The 22466-nt window shown below is 43.9% G+C and overlaps 1 protein-coding gene across 9 annotated transcripts in view; it reads left to right on the top strand.

Annotated features, from left to right (window-relative positions):
* triob (trio Rho guanine nucleotide exchange factor b) overlaps window positions 1-22466 on the top strand; it is an 89151-nt gene that overhangs the window by 19841 nt on the left and 46844 nt on the right. For 7 of the 9 annotated variants that reach the window (XR_004611199.1, XR_004611198.1, XM_034553094.1 and 4 more), the window contains exons 3-8: window positions 14426-14500; window positions 15217-15331; window positions 17371-17563; window positions 18790-18894; window positions 19068-19538; window positions 20697-20819. Coding sequence is in view for 7 of the 9 variants with exons in the window: in XM_034553094.1 (XP_034408985.1) it covers window positions 14426-14500; window positions 15217-15331; window positions 17371-17563; window positions 18790-18894; window positions 19068-19538; window positions 20697-20819 (1082 nt within the window). In the remaining 2 variants the exon portion in view is untranslated. Of the gene's footprint in view, window positions 1-14082; window positions 14116-14207; window positions 14269-14425; window positions 14501-15216; window positions 15332-16861; window positions 16970-17370; window positions 17564-18789; window positions 18895-19067; window positions 19539-20696; window positions 20820-22466 lie in introns of those variants that run through there. The other 2 variants (XM_034553093.1, XM_034553095.1) reach the window with 2 other exon arrangements.

Below are 22466 nucleotides of genomic sequence, written 5' to 3'. Positions count from 1 at the left end.
TAAATCAACTGGCAAGTTGCAAACATATTCCCACGAGTGTGCGCAGCTTATTCCCTTCTTGATGTTGTTATGTTGTCACTGCAGTACATAATGTTGTGTTTTACATGAGGCACCTCTTCAGTAAAGCTTCAGTGGCATAACGATTGAAGCCGAGAGCAAACATGTAACCCGTTTGCTCCCCCGAGTGACCACTGGCCACTCTTTTGGGTGTTTGTGCACGCCTGCATGTGTGCATCCATGCATATATAAGTCAGATGTTCCATCCCAGAGTCCCATGGTTCCCTGTTTGCATAAGCCAGTTGTTTTCAGGGCCGTAATAACAGTGGTCAGCCATGGGATCCAACCGTCGCCTCCTGGCGAGGACACGGGCTGTGGAGCCTTGGCCTGAAGTTCCCTGTCGGCTGTGTATGTACTCAACGGGACATTGTCTTTGTTGAGGTCAAGTCTAGTGAAAATCTATTCACTGAGAGACAGGCAGAGGAGAGGTGAGGTGAGGAGAGGAGAGGGTAGGGTAATAATGGAAACTACTGGAGAAGAGTGTCCGAGAGGGCAAGGAGTGGTCGGAAACAAAGTAATAAAGCGGGGAGGGAGAATAGATGGAGTCAGGAAGAGGACCAAGGAGGAGCAGAGGGGGACAGGAGAGGAGAAAGTAATGCGTATGCACACCTGCAGCAACAATCCACACAAAGTCTCTCTGGACATAAACACACGCACAAATATACGTCATAAAACAGTAATGTCCAGAGCTAACAAAGGCCTGTGTGTGTGTGTGTGTGTGTGTGTGTGTGTGTGTGCGTGTGTGTGCACCTGCAGGGCTTCCAGCTTGCCAAAAGCAAGATATAGTTCCTGTTTACACGCTCACAGCCATCCCAGAGGAAGACACACACTCACACATACACTCTCACACTCTCACACACTCAGTTATTATAGTTTTGGTCTGGTTTGCTGGAGTTGTTGAGGCAGAAATCACAGGGTTTGATTCTCATGCAACGCTCTGTTCGAGGCATTCATTAAAGATACTCTTCATGAAAACAAAAAGGCAGCAAGGTTGCTCGACAGAATCTTTTCCGTTCTGTTTATCTTTTTATTTTTATTCCAACAGCAACCACGCAGCACTGACACTAAGTCACTGCTGGATTTTGCATTTAGTTTACCATTGGCGTGCGTTACAGAGCCAGCTGTCTGCACTCTTCCTTATCTCCACAAAGTTCGATACTTCGAAGCGCATATTCCAGTGTCCTCACAGCGTGTGCGTTGTCCCGGAGGTTTGCAGAAGTAAATAATCCTATTATCAGAGCTCAGCTGTTGCTCTGTTAGTGCTGCTGTCAGCTGAGGAGACGGGTTGGCTGACCTGACAGTTCTGCTGTGAAATAGAGAGGTGGTCCTTTATGTTTGGTCCCTCGCAGGAACACACTTCTGTTTCCTGTGTGTCTGCAGTATATCTGTTACCTCGATTAGGAATAAAAAATGTTGCTGTGACAAGATTACAACTTCAATTCAGCACCAGTGAGTCATTGTGTTAGTTTTTCACGTGCGTCCTGCATTGTTTTTTATCAGCCTCTATGTGGCTAGAGAGGAGCTGACATGAGGGGCTCCTTGCCTCGACTCTTCGACACCCCCCCCCCCTGCTTTTCTTCCTTTGTGATGCGCAAAAATGAATGTGTTGTCCACACCTCATGTCAACCTGTCAACACACACTGCAATGTCAGTGTGTGTTGACAGGTCTTCTTCCCTTTTGCCTCTCTCTTTCCTCGTTTCATCTCTCTCCCATCGTCTGACATCATCAGTTCAGGTCCCATCTGCTTTACGCCGTGACTGTCTAAAATGAATGAAGGACAGCTGACATGGTTTTTGTCTCAAGCACTTTCTCCTCGTGCTCTTTCTTCCTCCGCCCTCTTTTAATCTCAGTCAGTTAGTGACACACGCGCACACACACGCACACGCACACACACTCTTCCTTCTGCACCCTGCCTGTCGAGTGTAATTTGGTGCTCTGTGGTTTATTGGCTTGGTTTTGTTGTGCGGTGGGACAATCGGAGCACGATGTGGATGGAGGAAGCTGATGAATGGTGTTCCCTGAGCCGTACAAAGCGTCCTCCTCTCCACTTCATTGATGTTTGGCTGCCCAGTGAGTTTGTACTGTATACTGTTGTGGGCTTACAAGCAGGCAGATGCACATGGACGCTCAGCACTGAAAAGGGCTTTTATGCTTCTTTTTTTTTTTTAGTGTCGATCCCTTTCACACTGACTACTTCTGTCATGGTCTCACTCTGCCGTAGTAACAGAGCAACGTGCAACAGTTAGACAGTGTGTGGAGGCCACGGAGGCGGGGTGAAAACGAATATAACTGTCCTCTTGAATTCATAATCTATTATTAGTTAATGCCTTTATTTACATTGCGTTATCTTTAACGCAATGTAAATAAAGGTCAACAACCATGGGACAGAAACACAACGTTAAGTTCCATTGGAGACTTTGAGATACGGTGAGGCCATCTATTTATGGAGGTTATTGTAACACAGGTATGTTTATGCCATTGCAGCAAAAAAAAATATCAAAAAAGCAAGTCATCTCCATCAGGAAAGGCATGAACTTCAACACACTCATCTGTTTGTATATCCCTGGTCACAGCTGACTCCCCTCCCCCCCCACAAATCCATGCCTCTTTCTCAGAGGTGACTATCCCTCTCAGTTATTTATTCCAACAGGATCATACAGATATGTGACCCGGCCCGTTTGCATACACACGACAGACCTAACTTTCAACTCGCAGAGACGAGAGAAGGCGGTCGACTCGTCAACGTAGCGCAGTTAGCTTTCAGCTTTTTTTTTCTGCTTGAATAATGACTTTCCAAAAACCAGAGGACGTGGTTGACACCTCAGTCTCGGGGATCTAAATTCTTTAAGAGTCGCAGTATATAACTACAGGATTACTGGTTTTCTTTTTTTTTTTGCCACTTGAGTACACTTTGGATTGCTATCTGTGACACAGAACATGGCTAGTCTGACCACGTTGCTCCGTTTCCACTACATGGGCCTCGTCAGGGTCAGGAAAGGTCGGCTGACTATGGAACCATGTCAGACAGCTAACGAAGCGGGTAGGTGGCCCCAGGAAGGCGCCCTGGAGGGAACACTATACACAGTGTGACTTAAAAGTCTACGCTAATCCATGTTGTTTCGGACGTTGTTGGTCAAAAACGTATGCACATAATGTAGTCGTATAATATTAGAGTCTTAATTTGATGTCAACACTTTGATATCTATATACTGCATCTTGAGTGCTGATGCATAATGAATGGAGTTTTAGATGCTGGATCATGACTTTTTTGACCTTGCCTTGGAGCTCCACTTTTCAAGCTTATCAGAGCTGTCATCACAATTTGGAAAATAATGGTAATCCCCCTGACTTTTCCTTTTGAGAGACAACAAAGAAGCTTAATTATCCTCTCGTAATAAACAGTGAATAAGCTCTTTGTTTTGTTTCAAGTTTAATTTTAAGAGTTTGCCTCCCAGTTAAGCTTCTGTTTTATGAAAGTGGATATGCATGAGTATTTGAATCACATTTAGCCATACTCACAAAAGGGCTACACACTAAGATAATTTGACGTTTATGAAGTTAAAGCATGGATGACAATGTTGTTTGAGTGTCTTTGAAATGTATTGACGTCAAGCTGGCGTAAAGGTTCAAATCTAAAAGCTTTACGCATGATTATAAATTAATAAACGTATTAGTAGTGTGTGCCTGCTTTAAGAATAAGTATTCTTTGATATTAATTTAGTATTTTTTTATACAATTCTAAAAATACTGTATCAGAAGACTTTTCATTCAAGACTTCAAGCAATTCATGGAACAAACAACTGTTACATATTTGTATAAAACAAGATGATTGTACTTCAGAATTGACATTTCATTCAGTGCGTGTTTCACAAGTGGGCACTTGCCGTGCTCTTGATGAATACATGTGTGAAGCAGAGATGCTCACGTCTTAGAAGTCTTTTTTTTTTCCAGTCCAAGTCAAGTCTCAAGTCTCTTATGGTTGTAATGAACACAGCAATAGCTGTAGCTAAGGAATTTAAACCACGTACTGTATCATCACTCCTATATTTATCAGCATACAGTATCAGCATTCTTTAGTTGGTTGGTCTATGGTCAATTTATTTAAACAAGCTATTGCAATGCAATATGAGAAAAGCCCACTATAAAAACTCTCCTCCAAAGTAAATAGCTCTATTTTGCAGGAAATATCGCTAACATTGTTAGGCAGGCAATACTAACCGTAACTTATTTATCAATAACATTACAACCCCTTTTCTATAATTACACTGTATCTCCAACTAATACCAGTTTACAATCTACTGTAACTTCATCCATTCCTCTCGCCACTCAAACCCGGAGATGCTCACACGTCTATATTTCTTTTCTCAAGTCTCTGTGTGCGACTGAAGTGTGACCTCAGTCCAAGTCCCAGGTCAAAGTCCCTATCTCTGGTGTTAGGAGGATAAGTAGAACGATATAGGGGTCCTTCGGTGCCCGAGTGCAAAAATCTCACAGTGACCGGCAGAGTCTAAGCATTAGACAGACAGGAGATTACAACAAATCATTATTAAAGCCTATTTCAACCGCAAATCCACCAGCGACAACTGTGTGGTTGGCTTAACTTTTTTTTCCCCCTCCGAGTAGCTAGACAGGCGCACAAGAGAGAAAATGTTTAATGCAAAGCAGCACTTGTTACTAAATCTTGTTTTGGGGAGGGGTTAGTGACATGGGGGGGAGGTGGGGGGGGGGGGGGGGGGGGGGGACACGGCAATGAAAAGCCAGTTGGTGAAGGCAAAGAGGAGCTGGCAGTGCCTTTGGCTTTTTGCAGCTCGGTGGGTGGCAGGGCGTTGGCCAATGTAGGGCACGGCCGTGGTTCAGTTGCCTCTTCGCCAGACTCTACAACAATGGTGCTGTTAGAAAAGCTCCAAGTGGTGGTGGGATAACTGCTGCGGAGTGCCGGTTTGATGCTTAGTTTTTGGTTTACAATGGCAGTGCTGGATAACCACAGCTGGCAGTACGCCCAGGCTGGGAAAACACTGATCAGACTCTCAGGTAGAGTAGATATATTTTGTTGTTTTTATCCAGAATCCGGTTTATTCACATTCTTGTCATGTCTGTGTCTATTTATCTTGTGTTTGAAAGAATTAGATGACATTTCTAGGAAGTGAAGGAGAAATTAAAGGCAACTACATGTATGCGCATTACCTTTATGTACTTTACATCTCTCATACATAAGGTGTCCTGTTTTCACTTCAGTATATGGGTCATTGTGCTCAGCTTGGGCTGGGCTACAGTGCACAGACACAGCACTGATTTAGTTGCAGTAGGATAAAAATAGCAAACAAAGGTACTATGTTGAGGCTATGCTAATGCTAAACACAACACCTCACTTGAACAGTGTCTAAGCCTGCACAGCGACAGCCAGCTAGCCATCATAGATCTTTACCAGTCGTATAAGTCAACCAGGACTGCTGGCTTATGCCTTAAACATAGGACAGAAGGTAAACTATAAGACAGGTACAGTCCATATCATCACAATCGGCTTTTACCTCCCCAAATACTCCAATCAGGGAGCTAGAGGATACTACAGCCATCACTCTCAATAACCAAAAAAAGGTGTTGATTTTGTTCTCTCTCTTGCTCAATCACCAAGCCTTGGTGCCTGCAGGGGTAATGAATGCAGATGTCTGAGGAGTAGCTCTGTAGCGATTAGGAGAAATAGTGCTATTTATCACGAGGGACAGCACTGCAGAATGAGATCACAACAAGGCGAGCTGAGCGAGGCTTTATATAACGCCACTGGCGTAGTTTCATTTAAAATACGTATCCCAAGACCTTGCACACAATGTGAAGTCACGGGTGTTTGTTCTTATGTTTGTTGCAATCAATTGATCAATCCTTTCACTTGGGACAAGTGGACAATTTGTCTTTAGGACCTTTTCACTTTTAGAGTAAGATCAGTAGAAAAGTCACCCCCACTAAAAGCTAAAGTATCAGTAGAAGCTGTCCCACAAGAAGACACACTCGAGTTGTCCACTTTTTTATGCATCCAAGGAAGAATTGTTATTAAAGTATATCCATTTAAATGCTGGACACAAAACAGAATGAAGCTCCGGCAACTTTGATATTGACAAGACAAATGCTTCCAGTCACAGCTGTTGCTTCGGTCCTCTTGTTTCTGACGTAGCCAAATTGGGCTCGTGCCTGTCAAAAGTGCTGACTGTTGGTGGAGCATTACCTCACTTTTTTTAAAATGAAGCCATGTTGCAGTGCACAAACCTCTATTTAAACGGCAGCATTAAGTACCGACAAGTGACACAGAGGGGTTGCCAATAGTGAGGCCTAGAGGGACACTAAGTATGTCAGAAGTCAATAGAGCCAACAGAGTGGGGGGCAGGGGGGGGGGGGGGGGGGGGGGGATACAGCGAGAGACAGACAGGGTGGGAGGACGGCACATGAGATGATAAACAAAGAAAAAGAAAGAGAAGAGGAGATTTGTAAATGATAAACGGAGGTGAGGTTGTTATTCAGGCTCACTGAGGTGTGAAAGGGAGAGAGAAACAGATGTACTATAATAAGAACACATAGAATACTTTCATTCTGTCAAGGTTTATTACAACCTGAAGCAGAACACAAGCTCACAAATTAAACAGCCGCACACACAAACAAACAGACGGACATGTTCTGGTGTGCATTTCATTGTCTGTTTCTGCACTTTATCATTTTTCCTGCAATATTGCAATTGCGATATGATTTGCCATTGTATGAATTATATTATTATTCCCATTTTTATTAAAATCACGCGATTTGTACAAATTGAAGATGTTTTCTTAGGTCTGTGGACTATGATGTTTAGACCATCTCGGCAGCATGACAATATTTAATTTTAAGTGGTATTTTGACAATAATTTTCTCAAATATTGCTCCTCTTGCTATTTTAGTATTGCAATTTTGATAAAATGTTGATTAATTGTTCAGCCCTACTTAATACTGCTGACCATTGTTTACACATGCGACTGATGCTCAGTGGTGATCAGGGTCGTCCTTCAATCAGAGGATCAATGGTTTGATCCCCGGCTCCGCTAGCCCATGTCGACGTGTCCTTGGGCAAGACACTTAACCCCAAAATTGCTCCCGTAGCTGTGCCCACGGTGTGTGTACAAGTACAGGTCCATTCACCATTGCACCGTTGCAACTCATACGTACTTAATAGGAATTATATTGTGGGTAGATCAGATTGGTTGTGCTGAATAGTGTGGATATGATTTACAGAGCTTTCCGTTCTCTGCACAGTTTGACAAGTTGTTCGTTTTTCAGAGCTCCTAATCTATTGTGTGTGTATATATATATATTTAGTTGAAGATATGTTTGTTTCATTCTGTCATCCCAAAGATGTTGTTGTGTTATGCTTAATTTATTGACATCATATTGTGGTCAAGAGTTACATTTAGATTATTTGTTTTGAGTGAACTATTGTCATTAATGTAAACCGTAACAGTAAAGTACTTATAAATTGTATGTTCTGGAGTATGAGACAAAACAACTATTTTAAGACATCAGCTTGTTCCATGGGAACTTTTCATGGGCATTTGTCACTATTTTTGGACTAGTTCACAGACTAAGCCCGTTTGAAGCCGGTGTAGTAACTACATATATTGCTGTTTGAGTTAAACAAATTGCAGGAAGAAACATATAATAACAGTTCTTCAGTGGCAGGACGGCACACTGCACTTCCAGATTGAACACACAAGCACAGTGCCGGAGCTCTACCATGAGACCAGTTTTAGTTTCCTACCCTTGCCATTTGTTATGACTTATTCCTACCTTTTTTTTTTTTTTTTTTGCTTTTCTTAGGGGTTATATTCAGGTCGAGGGGTTGCGGTAGGAGCAAAGTGTTATTTTTACTGTAAGCCACACTGTAGCAACAGTATGAGAAACCTGATGAAAGTTGAGCTCACCGCAGTCCCCAGGCCCCCTGCCAGCTCCTGCTGAAGGTCACAGAACTGGAGTAGAGCAGAGAGGCTGCTAGAAGTGGCTTTGAATCTGAGGGAGGAAAGACGCCGTGCGAGTAAATGGAAGGAAACAAAATGATTGTAAACGATACACAGTTTGAGAGAGAGAGAACGACGGGGAGATGGAGCGGGAGGCAACACAAGAGGTTGTTTATCTTATCACCCTGTTGCACCGTGGCAACAGACGCCTGCTGGTATTCTAGTCGGGGTTGTCACATCGGGGACATGACAAACATCCTGCTCGTAACAGCCCATTATGTAGACTCGACCAAACACTCTGCCCACAACAGCATGGACGGCAATGGCAGCATTGGTATACCTTCACACTAAGGTGTGAAGCAGGAATGGTGAACAACACGGCATCTTCATATGGAAAATACATGATGAGAGTAGACTTTTTTTTTGCAGAATGAAATATGCTATGATTAACAAGCTCAAAGCTGAATGGTTTCGTTTGAGTCTCTCGGGTGAAATATAGCCAGATACTTCCAATCTTAGATCAACATTAAACTGTGAAAGTCAGCAGTTTAGTATGTTAATGCTGAATGTGCTAGACGGCTCAGTATCTGATGTTTGACTTTTAAGTGCAACTCAAAGAGCTGCTATTGGCTCTGTTTCAAACTCCCTGGTGACCCCAAACCCCCGAAAAGCAGACATATTGTGTGTCTTACCCCTAAAACGTATCAGATCAAAACACCGCATAACAGAACCCGTAGACATTCAGGGCTAGAGCTTTCCTGGAAGACACTGATACTGTTACTTTTCTCTGTGTAAGATATTAATGTTGTGAATTCCCTTGAGGATCTAGAGCGGCATGTGCCCTGCTTTCTGCTTGGGTTCTGTTTCACCAGAAAGCTGATAGAATGAGACATCCCTCTCTCTAAGGGAGCCCTATTCTTAGAGCGCTGCAAAGGAGTTCAGTCTGCTACCCAGTGAAACACAGGTCACCACAAATACGCACACACACACATACAAACAGAAAGTTACAAATGTATACCTGCACAGACTCACACATGGTGTAGGCATACACACACAGCCACATACAGTAAGGCTAATGCACACACACTCTCAAGCACAGTAATGGCTAAACCTATCCACTTTCACACACTTCCTCTGTTTCTGCACTGTTCCCAAAAGCACCCCCCCACACACACACACACACACACACACACATTCGAAGCCGGTCCAAGTCGGGCCAAACTGAGCCAAACCAGGCTGAGCAGTGGGACAAATACCTCCCCAGTTCTCTCTTTTCACTCAAACTCATAGCGAAGTTCACATACTGGGCTCTGGCCCAGAACTGAAGTATGAAGGAGCCATCTGAAATCCATCACATTCATATGCACTGTACATTTTATTATATAGCAGACAGTAAATTCTTACAATGGGCTTACATTTATACAGCTGTGATGAATAATAAGCATCAGTTTGTTGAATCTGTACAGTGACAGATTGGTGAGTGGTCAAGAATGCACATCATTGCTATAAAATGCACAGTTATCCTCACTGGCTGATGAAATCAGGTTTGTGTTGAGCTCGTCAGCCAGGAGAATTGTGCTGTAGTATTTCTGCAATGTAGCGGTCCTTTCTGCTTTAGTACACATACAGCCTAGCTTGTAATTGCTCCGGGTTTGAGGTTACGAGGTTATGAGCCAGAGGATTGGCATCACGCGCTGTGCCAGGCTCTGCAGATGCACCATGTACAGTCTAGCCTGTGGTCTAAAGGATTTGGAAGGAAAGGAATTGGCTCAATTTACTGAGGCGACTGTGGAGAGACGACAGCAATGTGCATGTTGTGTTCATTTTAGGGTTGTGAATTAGGGTTATGATGATTGTAGGTGAATACATTGGTTGTGTTTATCCCTGCGCATGTTACAATTTTGGTCAGGGGTTTGTAAACGTTTCCCCATTCTGATCTAAACGTAGTGCATTATTCACCCATTCCATCTTATAAAGGCCCTCTAGAAACCAGTCTGTAAACCAGTGTGGGTTCTTACGGAGGCCGGATGTTTTTCACTCTGTGGTGTGAAGAATACGGTTAAAGGCACAGAGACAATCTGTTCTGTAGTAGTGTGTTGAAATCAGCATGTGAGTGTTTTCAGCCTGGACTTAATAGAGCAAAAGGAAATGGATTGGCACACTTTCTCCGTGTTGTCCGGTTGTACTGCCTCTGACACACAGCAATGTGGATTTACGGATGGCTCTTGCTCTCTGTCTGTTTTCTTTCTAAATTCACACTGAGTAACAGGAGTGCAACTATATTCACCACTCTAGCTGCATGTGAAATATGTTGTCAGTAACATTGGATTCAAGCTTTGCAAAATCAAAGAGTGAGAAATGATTTTAAAACGGAGCATGAAACTGCTCAGTCCTATGTACAGCAGGGCTGGGTATTGACACTTGACACCTTTTAAACTATTGTCCGAAATAACCCCCGTTCCAAAGAGTATCAAACTTCATCATTGTGCAGACAGAGTTTGCATTAGTACACAATTGGGCAGGCTGTAACTTTATTTTGCATGTACGTGATTGGACAAACCATCGACCGTACATCTAAAGTCAATTATAATGGATGCTAATGGTGGCAGTTTTGCACAGGTGTTGTAGGAAACCGACTAGTATGTGTCCATATGCCTTTGGTCCCTAAGTTCTGTTTTGCCAGTTTCCCTTATCAAGACAATACATTACATGTATGGCCTTGTCTTGCAGCACTCCACTGTTTTGGACACTGACGGAGCTCACAAACAAGAGCATTGTTGAAGACTATATCATGCATTATGGGTTGTCAAGCCAACCCAAGTGTGAACAGACTCCACATGACACACTACTATTGTCCCTTTGATTAATGTGTTCACAAGATGTCTCTATTACTAAATATGCAGAGAGAGAGAGAGAACATAAGTGCACATGCGAATGCCCAAGTTTGTGTGTGTGTGTGTTCGTGCATGTGTGTCACAATGACAGAGTGTCATCCGCCACTACCTGAATGACCAACGACCTGTCATGTGTGCAGTTGATCTCCTCAACTCGCAGTCATCATCTTGTAATCCCTGTTACTAATGTAGAGATGCGAGGACAGGTGGTCCACAGCGAGCAATACAAAAATGACGATTTTCTACTTTAACTCTTCATTTCCTTGTTTTGAATTCGATTTTTTAAAGATTACAAAAAATGTCTTGGACAAACGCGATGCATTTTGCATTAGTGCAGTCTGCCAGTAAAACGGATTGCTCTCATTACGAGTGTGTATGAACAAGCAGTCTGTGATTGAAAAGCTTTATTTCATGCTCGGCAGACTTGGGTTGCACGTAGTGAGGAGAGGTGATTGTTGCATGTGCCCGCGTGTTCTGGTGTGTGTGTGTGTGTGTGTGTGTGTGTGTGTGTGTGTGTGTGTGGAGGGAGAGGCGATGATGGGATGTCATGAATCACAATGTAAAGGATAATGCTTTATCTCTGTAGCATAGTGTCTGCTTTATTGCTGCGTATGAACATGATGACAATTTTGGAAAGGCTCTGTGGTTGTTTTTGTACTTTCGGGAGTGTTGACATGATAAGTAACGGGTAATAACTTACTCTTCACCAGTAGCTGTATTTTGCTGTTCTCCATTATTTTTATAATCATACAATACTTTAAGTGAAATCAACCAACCCGATAGACAAAATCCCATTTTCCAGCGTTAAGATGTGCAACTTGTATGACGGCCACATATGTTTCCAGCTTACTGCATGCAGCCTTCCGCATTAAAACCCAAAGTACATGTTCTGCCTTTCAGGCCAGACTCAGTCCAAGGTGGTGCGAACTGCAGTTTAGGCAGCGCTGCAGCATTATAATAGAGGGCAGTGTTGGCCCCGTGCCAGTGTCCGTATCTTACATAAACCACCACAGTGAGGAATGTGACTGCACGCTTCACTGGGAAACACACGTGCACGTGCCAACACACAAAGTGCAGGAGGAGTATTGTTTCTTTTCTGGCTGGGCCCTGCAGTGCTGATGCTCAACACACACACACACACACACACACACACAGTGAAACACTCTTCAAACGCCGATGTCTGTGTTTTTAAACATCGTTTCCAGCTATTGCCATGCTCAGACCTCTTCCCTTGTTCTCTGTGTGTGAGAGACAGGGGGGGGGGGGGACGGGGGGGGGGGGGGGGGGGGGGGGGTTGGATGAGAAACAGGTGCGGCAGGTTGTAAAGAAACAGCCAGCAACAGAGGAGATCATAAAACCCATGAGTGTGGATTGTGAGGGTCTCTCTTGTGAGGCCCCTCTCTCTCTCTCTCTCTCTCTCTTTATCCCTCTCGCACTCTCTCTCTCTCTCTCTCTTTATTTCTCTCTCTCTCTCTTTCTTTATCCCTCTCCCACTCTCTCTCTCTCTCTTTATTTCTCCCTCTCTCCTCTCTCATCTCTCTTTCTTTCTTTCTCTCTCCCTCTCCCTATTTATTTCTCCCTCTCTCTCTCTCTCTCTCCCCCTCTCCCTCTCTCCTCTCGCCAACCGTGGAATGAGAAGCAGGCCATTATTGCCACCTCAGTCCCATCTCCTCTCAGCTATAGCTGTGACATTATCCTTGAGTCAGGTTGCGTCCGGTGCGGCCCCTCCCCCGCTGTGAGTTTATGTGCAGTCATCCCGCCTGCTCCTCCTGACTCCCTCAGACCGTGGATGAAATTGATATTACGGGAGCCATTTAAAACCTCTAGGAGTTTAATGATACTGATAAGATTTTTCTCTCTCCTCGTATCAAAGCTGTGGGCTAAAAAAAACTTCACATTTTGAGAGCAAACGCTCAACATTATTGAATGATCACTGGTTCCTGAGATTATGTCTTTACTGCAGTTTAGAATCATGACTGACTTTTATTTGAGGGCATTTGGTTCGTGTATGAGTCTGAGCTCTCGGTCTAGCCACGATCTAATTAGCTCATTGCCATTTGTAGTCGGTGTGATTAAATGTTTATATTATAACTGTAAAAGCTGCACGTGTTTATGTAAAGTTGTTGCTCTTTCCTCTCCAGTATTCGTCTTCCTTTTTGACTCTCAGCTCAAACACATTTCTTATATTTTCACGTTTTAATTCCCCTGACTATTCTTTATGATTATAATTTGCTGTTAGCACACTGCTTCAAATACATATTTCCTTATGTTGCCCGTGTGCTTATGTAAAGGAGTATATTTTGTGTGTGTGTGTGTGTGTGTGTGTGTGTGTGTGTATAAATGTGAGGGAGATGACTCACAGCTAGAATGAGCGATATCTGATGACATCACCAGCTAACTGCATCTGCAGGGAGGAACTGCCCCCCCCCCCCCCCCCCCCCCCCCCCCCCCCCCCCCCCCCCCCCCCCCCCCCCCCCCCCCCCCCCCCACACACACACACACACACACACACACCACTCCTCACTCGCATGCATTCATATTATGTGGTCAAAGCTGTCCATATCATGGTTGATGTGGGTTTTCTTTCGAGTAAATGCCGCATTATAGCTTTCAGCTATGGATGATGGTGCATTACAGTGTTTTTATTGTTTTTTATTTCCATTTGCTGCTTTTTCATATTGAAATTATCCGGATAGTATTTTTTGTTTTTTTTGTTTTTATGACTCCGACGACACCCATGGCCGGAGGAATTATATTTGTGGGTCATTTTGGCACAAACGTCCAACTGGACTCGAACATAAACTGATATACTTTGGTAGTCAAATGTTAATATCACTATGCAGTGATAATGTGTAATGTTAACCAAATAAGAATACACTGTTTTTACATTAAAAAAACATAGAAATCATTATCTGATACGTTATGCTGGGGAAATTAAGAAAATATCATACGTCATTTGACTGCATTGTAGATCCTTACATTATAATGTTCAGTTGTCTTCATGACTAACTGCTCTGACACATTTGTATGTGTGTGTGTGTGTGTGTGTGTGTGTGTGTATGTTGAGTTGCTCCATTTTGCTTCCTGTTATTACCCAGTGTGCCATCTGTTGATCCAAGCAGGACAATGGTTGAAAAAAAGTATTTGAGTGGCGTTTTTTTTTTCTTCAATACAGTTGATGTTATTGTCCAAGGTATACGTCCATGTTTATAGCATAATATTGTTAACTTTTAAGCTATATGTCAAAGAAAGTCTGGTTGAGTTTTCTTTCCTCATTGGCTGTAGACAGTGACTTGATTGGGAGACTCGATGGAAGTCCTACGAATTAAAACGAGCAGTTTGCCGGGTCAGTTAAACTTAAAGCATTATCAGCAAATACTAACCACAAAGAAATATTGTCTTCTTAAATTGAATTCATGATAGAGATTCATTTGTCTTTATGTTTGCATTTTAGTTGCAAGCCACCCGCCTCGCTTACCTCTCCATTCTTCTCTGTGTTTCAGGGTTCCATCGCAATGAGGACATGAAGGCCATCGACGTGCTTCCTATCCTCAAGGAGAAGGTCGCCTTTCTCTCAGGTCAGATGTGTACTCGGCTCGTCTTGCAGGGCGAATGCAAAAGCGATTCATCAGAAGAGATAAATGCGCGAAGCGAGGCCGAGTCCTCCTGATCATTGAGACAGAAGTGGAGGGTTCAGTTTTATAGAATATGCTCCCCGACGTGTCAGCCAATCACAAACACTGCTTTCTGTTTCAGCATCAACAAAGTTGTTCATTTTAGTGCTTACGAGAGTTGAAAAGTGGTACTCTTGATCAGAATAATGACTAAATCACAAGAAGATGACAAGACTGTGGGTCGGCTGTAGTTCATGGGGGGGAGAGTGGTCGTCCCGCAACCACAAGGTTCCCGGTTCAATCCCCACTCTCCCCATAAGTTGCATGTCGAAGTGTTCTTGAGCAAGACACTGAACCCCCAGTTGGTTCACTGCAGCCCACTGCTCCTTAATAACTAAGGATGGGTCAAATGCAGAGAAGTATTTCCCCATGGGGATAAATAAAAGTGTACATTTCTTTCTTTTCTTTCTCTGTGTGGAGTGCACGTATTTCCTGTCACGGCACTGATGTGTGAAAGGCAGAGAAAACCCTTTCCATTAGTCAAACAGCAACCAAGAGTTTACCACTGAGAACTTCTTTTTATTGACACCACTCTTCGCTCACCACCAGGGCGCTGCAGTTGACGAGCATCATCTACATGGGGAGTAACGGTTGTTTTCGTTGCTTCATTTCTCCCAAAGGTGGCAAAGACAGACGCGGAGGTCCCGTTCTCACCTTTCCAGCACGGAGCAACCACGACAGAATACGACCCGAAGACCTGCGCAGGCTGATAGCCTACCTGGCTACCATTCCCAGGTGGGAACTATTTACTTACAAACACACCAATGCACAAGGTTTCTGTAGAGGATTCAAACTGTGAACACTCACGCACACACACGCGCACACACACACACACGTTTGCACACCCTTTTCTTGATCCGGCCTTAATTTGAAACAGACTCCTCCTTCTTGGCCTTTTGTGCAGTCACACTCACACACATCTTGTTGCTTTCTTTGTGTCAGACTTGCCACCTTGCTTTCATTTAAAACGCTGAAGCATAACCTGAGGCTACAAACAAGCTGGGGTGGTTTTATTTTGGGTTCTCTAAATATTCAACCCCCTTTCCTCTTCCCCCTGTGTTATATCCTCTCAACTTTCTAGAAAAAAGCTTTATGTGTTCTTACTAACTCTCCTCTCTCTCTCTCTCTCTCTCTCGCTCTGCCATTGATAATGTCTCGTTAGAGTGAGTCAGGTCTGATTAAACTTAAAGTGCCGCTTCTTGTTCTGTGTAGCCACAGGATGTTCTTGTGAGGTTTTACTCCATTGCGCTCTGAAGTTCTGTGCATGCTGATGTTCAAGTCTAGAACCGCCTTTTACTTCACATGTACCACTTAGCTCCAGGCTGTTGTGCTTGGAGTCAGTTGTGATTATGCTTGCACTCTCCTGTTCTGCTTCTTCTGATCCCCCTGCGCCGCTCGTTCTAGTGCTTTACTGGTCCAGAGTTTGGAGATTTGTCTGGAGGCGAGAGGTGGTCCAGATCAATTTCTGTACAAAATTGGGTCCAGGTTTCTTAAGGGCTTCAAGGCTTTCTGGGATGTACAAGGCAAAACAAAGGAAATATATGTATTTTCAGTCAGCAGTATTCAGAATGATGCAAATGTTTGTATATTGTAGATCGTTTGCAATTCTGTCCAAGAACCAACTATTAATCAGATATGACCCCCTGGAAAGAAGCCTTTTGGCACATTTTCAGAGGCGCATAAAAACTCCAAAAAGTTTTAAATCATGTAACTGAAGGATCGCCAGGATTGGACTTTTATGCCACATGAGTTGGTGTTCAGTTTGGAGTGCAGACTGGATAACACTGTTATAAGTGAAACATGTCACCTGTATTCCTTCCTCTGTCTCATACTAATAGAATGTATTAAAACCATATTCAAACATTGTAGTTACCTTTAGTGCTTTTCTCCTAAAATACTATGTGGCGTTGCAGTCGCGTGCTCTGAATCAGGACACACTGGTTTCAGTTGGTGCGTTAAGACTTCCAGGTTCTTCTCAAAGGCTCACGTCTTTAGGGACTGCGTTGAGAGGTAACTTAGGGGGAGAAAAGACGTGTCTGTTCTCACTTATCAGTTTGAGGCGCAGAAGGAACCAAGTGTCACGAACTCAGAAGGAGGTCAGCTTGATTTCTCTTTCTCCTGTCTAAATATTTCTTATATTCCCCCTTCTGTTACATCTGCTTCTCTCTCTCCCCCTCTCTCTCCCTCTCTCTCTCCCTCTCTCTGTTTTTCTCTACCCATTTGGCCGCCTATCTGTTTTCAGACGTGAGGTCAGAGAGAGTTAGAGCAGGAGGGCCCGGGTTTGTTTCTGTCTCCTAGCTAGACACATTCAGATTAAAGCCTTTAACACAGAGGAACAACCTTTTATGGACTTATACAGCAGAAGGACTCCCGGTAAGCAGCGGTGGAAATGTCAACGCTTGAATGTTTTAACAATTTCTTTCCTCCCCAGATGCTCTGGAGCTTTGCACGGGATCTTTTGACTTTTTCGTCTTTTTTGCCACTTTTGCATTTAGATTTTTCGTATGTTTCGTGGCTGTTTAATCGTCTCTGATTCTGGTATGTTGTGACGATGATGTGAGTCAATAGGTCGACATTGTTTCTGTCGGCTCATTCAGGTTTGTTCAGTCTCAAATCAAACACATCTGGTTGCTACTGTCTTTTGTTTGTACTCTCCCCTATGCTAGCCTAATGGTTTAAGCCTAATAAAACAATTAAAAAGTTGCACGTCTTCACACGTGTTCATTTGCTTCTCATCCTAGGATCTGACCGGTTTGTTCCTGTTTCTTTTGCAGTGAGGAGGTGGCCAGACACGGCTTCACAGTCATTGTGGACATGCGTGGTTCTAAGTGGGACAGCATCAAGCCTCTGCTGAAGATCCTCCAGGAGTCTTTTCCATCTTGTATCCACGTCGCCCTCATCATCAAGCCAGACAACTTCTGGCAGAAGCAGAGGACCAACTTCGGCAGCTCTAAGTTTGAATTTGAGGTCGGTGACACTCGCTTTTACTACTTCTAATGCACAAAAGCCTTTAACATAAAGCCTGGTTTTATCGTTGTGGATGTTAGGGATGCTAGACAGTTAATGATTATATTACTGTTTTTTTTAATTTGTATATTGGTAGAGCTCATTACATCAGACTAGTGTTCTATATATTATTAAGATGAGTATTGTGTTGTGAGCTTATAGAGTTTCATAATTTATCAGCTCTAAATGAGCTGCTGCTCGGTGACAGTGGCACTGTTCTGTCCTCTGTGGGCACGTAATGGTGGTATATTTAGTCCTGACCCAGTTACTATGGGAACAGGATATATAGGACATGGCAAAGCATTACATCCCAACAGTAGGGGCGTTGGGTTTGGACAAGCCGCTTGTTGTTGTGTTGTTTTTTTTTTATGATCACACATGTCCTGAATGTGACGAAGCCGCCACCGATGATGATGATGATGATGATGTTAATGATAACCAGGAGGTCACTGGTTTGAGTCTCTGGCTGTAAAGTTCTATGCGGGGGGGGGGGGGGGGGGGGGGGGGGGGGGGACGTGATCAAGATGTGGTCCTCCGTCGTCCTCGCCGAGTGCTGTCGAGTTTTCACAACTGCTGCTCGTTATCCAGCAGTGCCAGATGATGTTTTTATTGCACAGCCCCCTGCTGCCGGCGTGTGTAGGTTGACCCCTCAAACAACAACTACTCCTGGTGGTGTGTCTCAGTTTGCTTGCAGAGAGTCAAAGAAGCATTACAATCACATCGATACTGGAGAGCACTGGCCCCAACCCCAAATCTGACCATTTATTTTCTGTTTTTTTGTTGTGTTTCCTTTGCTCTAGTGAACGCTGTTTGCTTTTACTTCCTGAGGGTTTATATCCATGTATTTCCATCTTATTAACGATAACATGAAAAGCAGCTTAAAATGTGTGGAATGCTGTTTATTTTTTTGGTCACGCCACCTATCTAAACAGTAGACATGTGGAGCCACTGACGCTGCACATTCTTTTCAAAACCTTAGTTTAACGGTTGGAAATATGTTAACGAGTTAGCGTTCGATTCATTTGGAGTGTTACCAAGATGAGGACTGTGATGGTGATTACATTGTTTCTCTCTTTGTCTCCTTTTTGTCCTCCCTTTTTCTTGTTTTTTCTTTGCCTGTATCTTTCTTTCTTTTTTTCCTGTCTCTTTATTGTCCCTTCTGACTTCATTTGTCCCACCCACCCCAGACGGTGATGGTCTCCTTAGATGGTTTATCCAAGATCGTGGACTCATCCCAGCTCACAGCTGACTTTGAGGGCAGCTTGGAGTACAACCATGATGAATGGATTGAGGTTTGGATACTCTCTCTTTTTGTTCTGTTCTTTTGTTCTTTAAAATTCAAAAACAGCTCTGCTCTTTACAGCAGAGCTTCACCTGCAAGACTTGTCTTTGACTAAGACTTGATGAGTTGAAATGTGTTATTTCCATAATGGAAAAGGCCGTTCCTTTGTGACTTTCATTCCAGGTGCGGCTGTCGTTTGAGACCTTTGCCAGCGACTCAGCGCGGGCCCTTGCCCGCCTCGAGGAGCTCCAGGAAACCTTGTCCCAGCGTGATCTCCCGCGGGACCTGGAGGGGGCTCGCCGGCTCATGGAAGAACACGCATCGCTGAAGAAAAGGGCCACGAAGGCATCGGTGGAGGAGCTGGATGCCCAGGGACGAAGGCTGCTCCAGAGGCTACAGTCACAGACCGCAGGAGGTGGAAGTAGCAGCGAAAGCGGATACAGTAACCGCAGTAGCGGAGCGAGTGGAGATTCCAACGACCATCACCACGGCTTCCACGTGCACGCGGACGCGCACAACCTGGTAGCTAAAGTGACGGGTTTGTTGGATAAGTTGCATGGGACACGCCAGAATCTGCAGCAGCTGTGGCACATGAGGAAACTGAAGCTGGACCAGTGTTTCCAGTTGCGTCTGTTCGAACAGGACGCAGAGAAGGTCAGAGTGCTATGTTCATCCTGTTCTCCATGTCATGTGCATGATGGTTGAAACCGTGTGTCCATTGTGATTGGTTCCTCACAGTAAATATGAAGGAACAATGCGCTCAATTTAAAATGAGATATTAATAAAGACGGGACGCTGGATCCTTCATGTGACTTATATAAAATGAAACACTAGGACTGCACATCAGTTTTACTTTTTAATACTGTCACACAGACGTTACGACCGAGATGGCCTTCTTCAGCGTGTATTCTATCAATTTCACAATTACTAGGTGGTTGAGACTAGAACTCACTGCCTCCTCCTTTTTCTCGCTACTTGGTGCTTATATGGTGTATATGTGCAAATGCACAAATAATTTCCTTGATACAGAGAAGTATTTCAGTCTGCAGAGAAGCTAATCTGATGCATGAGCATGCATGTGTGCATGACACGCTCGGTGAGGTATTTTGAAAACACAATAATCGAGGCGTTCAAATCCTCGGATTCACTTTCACCCATGTGAATCCCAGATTAGCGAGGCATAAATGTATTGTAATGTATAGTATTACATTTTTTATTTGTCAAATTATTTTGGTAATTGAGTTGTGTTTTTTTTAGTCCTATTTTATATCTCTGGCAAATATTATCTGAGCTGTGCGTTTGTGTGCATAGAAACAGAGAGGAAATGAATGTGTTTGAGTGTGTGCCGCTGTGTGGTCAGTGTTTCAGAGAGTGTGAATGTCATGTCTGGTGCTGAGTGATGCAACAATGTTGAACTGTGCAAAGCTGGAGGCAAATGCAGAGGCCTGCTCAGTGTCGCATCTGTAATTAAACACACCTTTTACGTACACCAAGCATGTAGAGAGAGAAAGAAAACACCGCCACATAAATGAAAGGAGTGTGGAAGTGCACACACATTTTACACTACACTACACACACACACACACACACACGTACACTACACTCACACACTCAGCGAGAGCTTGAAGATGACTTCCGTCTAAAAGTCAGTGCAGTGATGAAAGGTTTGGGTTAATTACAAACACCAAACAACAGGCGGTCTCTTATTCTCAGTGCAGTTGCTCAGAGTAAACACGAGATGGAAAGACCCTTTTTAATGTGTAGTGCATTCTGTGAGACTAACTGCATTTTCTTTCCCTCTTTTGTGTGTAGATGTTCGACTGGATCATGCACAACAAGGGGCTTTTTCTCACAAGTTACACGGAGATCGGAGGGAGCCACCAGCAAGCCGTGGAGCTGCAGACCCAGCACAACCACTTTGCCATGAACTGCATGGTAAGGAGTTGCTCACACACACACACACACACACACACACACACACACACACATGCACAAAAACAGTCTGAGACACAGGCGATACAGTCACAGTAACAACCCTTTTACAACCACCACACACGCATACATGCGCCTCCTTATTTTATCCCGAAGCATCCTCTTCCTCGGGCCACGGCGCGTTGTGGACTGATACTTTCTGTCCTGCCGCTGTCTCTCTCGTATTATTCAGCTGTTTCCCACTCCGCCTCAACTCTGCCCCCTCTGTCATGTCTTGTCATAGTGCTGTTCCCATAATTGACCCATATTACATCCCTGCCCCTCCCAGAGATTTGTGCTGCCCTCGGTTGCTCTGCTTCCCAACCCTCCCTGCCCTCCCCTACCTCCGTGGAGCTTTGCTGTGGACTAATAAATGCAGCCGAGGACATTCTACTGTGTGCATGCGGTCCTAAGCCGTCTTAGTAGTGCTCACTAAAAAGCATACGTCATCAATACCTGACCCTTCCAGTTTCTATTTGTCTTCTGCCCAGCACAAATAATACACTGCCCTAATTCCCTTATATAGCCACATTTTATTGTATCACATTTCATTAGTGACAGTCGGTATAATCCCTGTCTGGCAATACCTACTCGTTCAACCCACTACCTCTATTGCAACCAAAATGACTCCAAAAAAAAAAAAACTTTAAAAAAAGAGTCATACCCCAAAAATCGTACAGTAATTATGTTTGGTCTGAAGAGTGTCGCCAAGAGGAAAGGGGCCCATAACCTCACCCCCCCCCCCCCCCACACACATTGGTGTTAGGGACCACGTGCAGCGAGTGGCGTCAACATCAGATCCCAGAGGCGGCCTCAGTGTGGCCATCCACAGAGAGAACATAGAAGAAAAGACAGATGCAACTGCATTATAAAACCACATATTTTCACAATACACTGGAAAAACACACACACGCACACACACAGTCGGGTACACTCGGAGTGACCACCGCCCCCTCCACCCATTCTTCCACAGGAAGCAGCGTTTCCCCTTCCTGTTGCCTGCTTGTCTGAATGGAAATACGTAGTGTCAGGGTTTGTGTGTTCATGTGTGTCCCTGTAGAAATACTTTTTGGTCCTCTTGTTTCTGTGTGAGTTTCCAGTTTATATATATATATATATATATATATATATATATATATATATATATATGTATGAGAGAGAACAAAAATAAGAGGGGAAACAGTTCTAATACCAGGCGTTAACGGTTTTAAAAGATCAACATTGTTTTTGCAATATTGCATTAGTGGTTATTCTGGTTATTGCTGTCGTCGTGGTAATTCACTGATATACAATGCTTCCGAAAACAATCACGAAACACTGTAATTTTGTCAAGAATCAAAAGTAGAAAAAAAGTAGAAGAAAAGAGGAAACACTGGAACAGGGGTCGGGGGGGGGGGGGGGGGGGGGGATCTAGTTACAGTCTGGGTCTCTCTATCACTCTTTAGATGAATTGATCTCTGGGTCAAAGGTGTTGCCCTCCCTTTCCTCCTCCTCCTCTCTCTCTCTCTTTCTGTCTGTTCTTGTTCTCCCTTTCAGTTCCACTTGCCCCATATACTCTCATCAGGTTTGAGTTAGGGAGACCTTCTCCCTATCGTTGCCCTCCCCCTTTCC

The sequence above is a fragment of the Cyclopterus lumpus genome, chromosome 16, assembly GCF_009769545.1.
Source record: "Cyclopterus lumpus isolate fCycLum1 chromosome 16, fCycLum1.pri, whole genome shotgun sequence".
Classification (NCBI taxonomy): Eukaryota; Metazoa; Chordata; class Actinopteri; order Perciformes; family Cyclopteridae; genus Cyclopterus; species Cyclopterus lumpus.
Note: the sequence above shows the minus strand (reverse complement) of the source record. Positions and strands in the feature narration are given on the sequence as shown.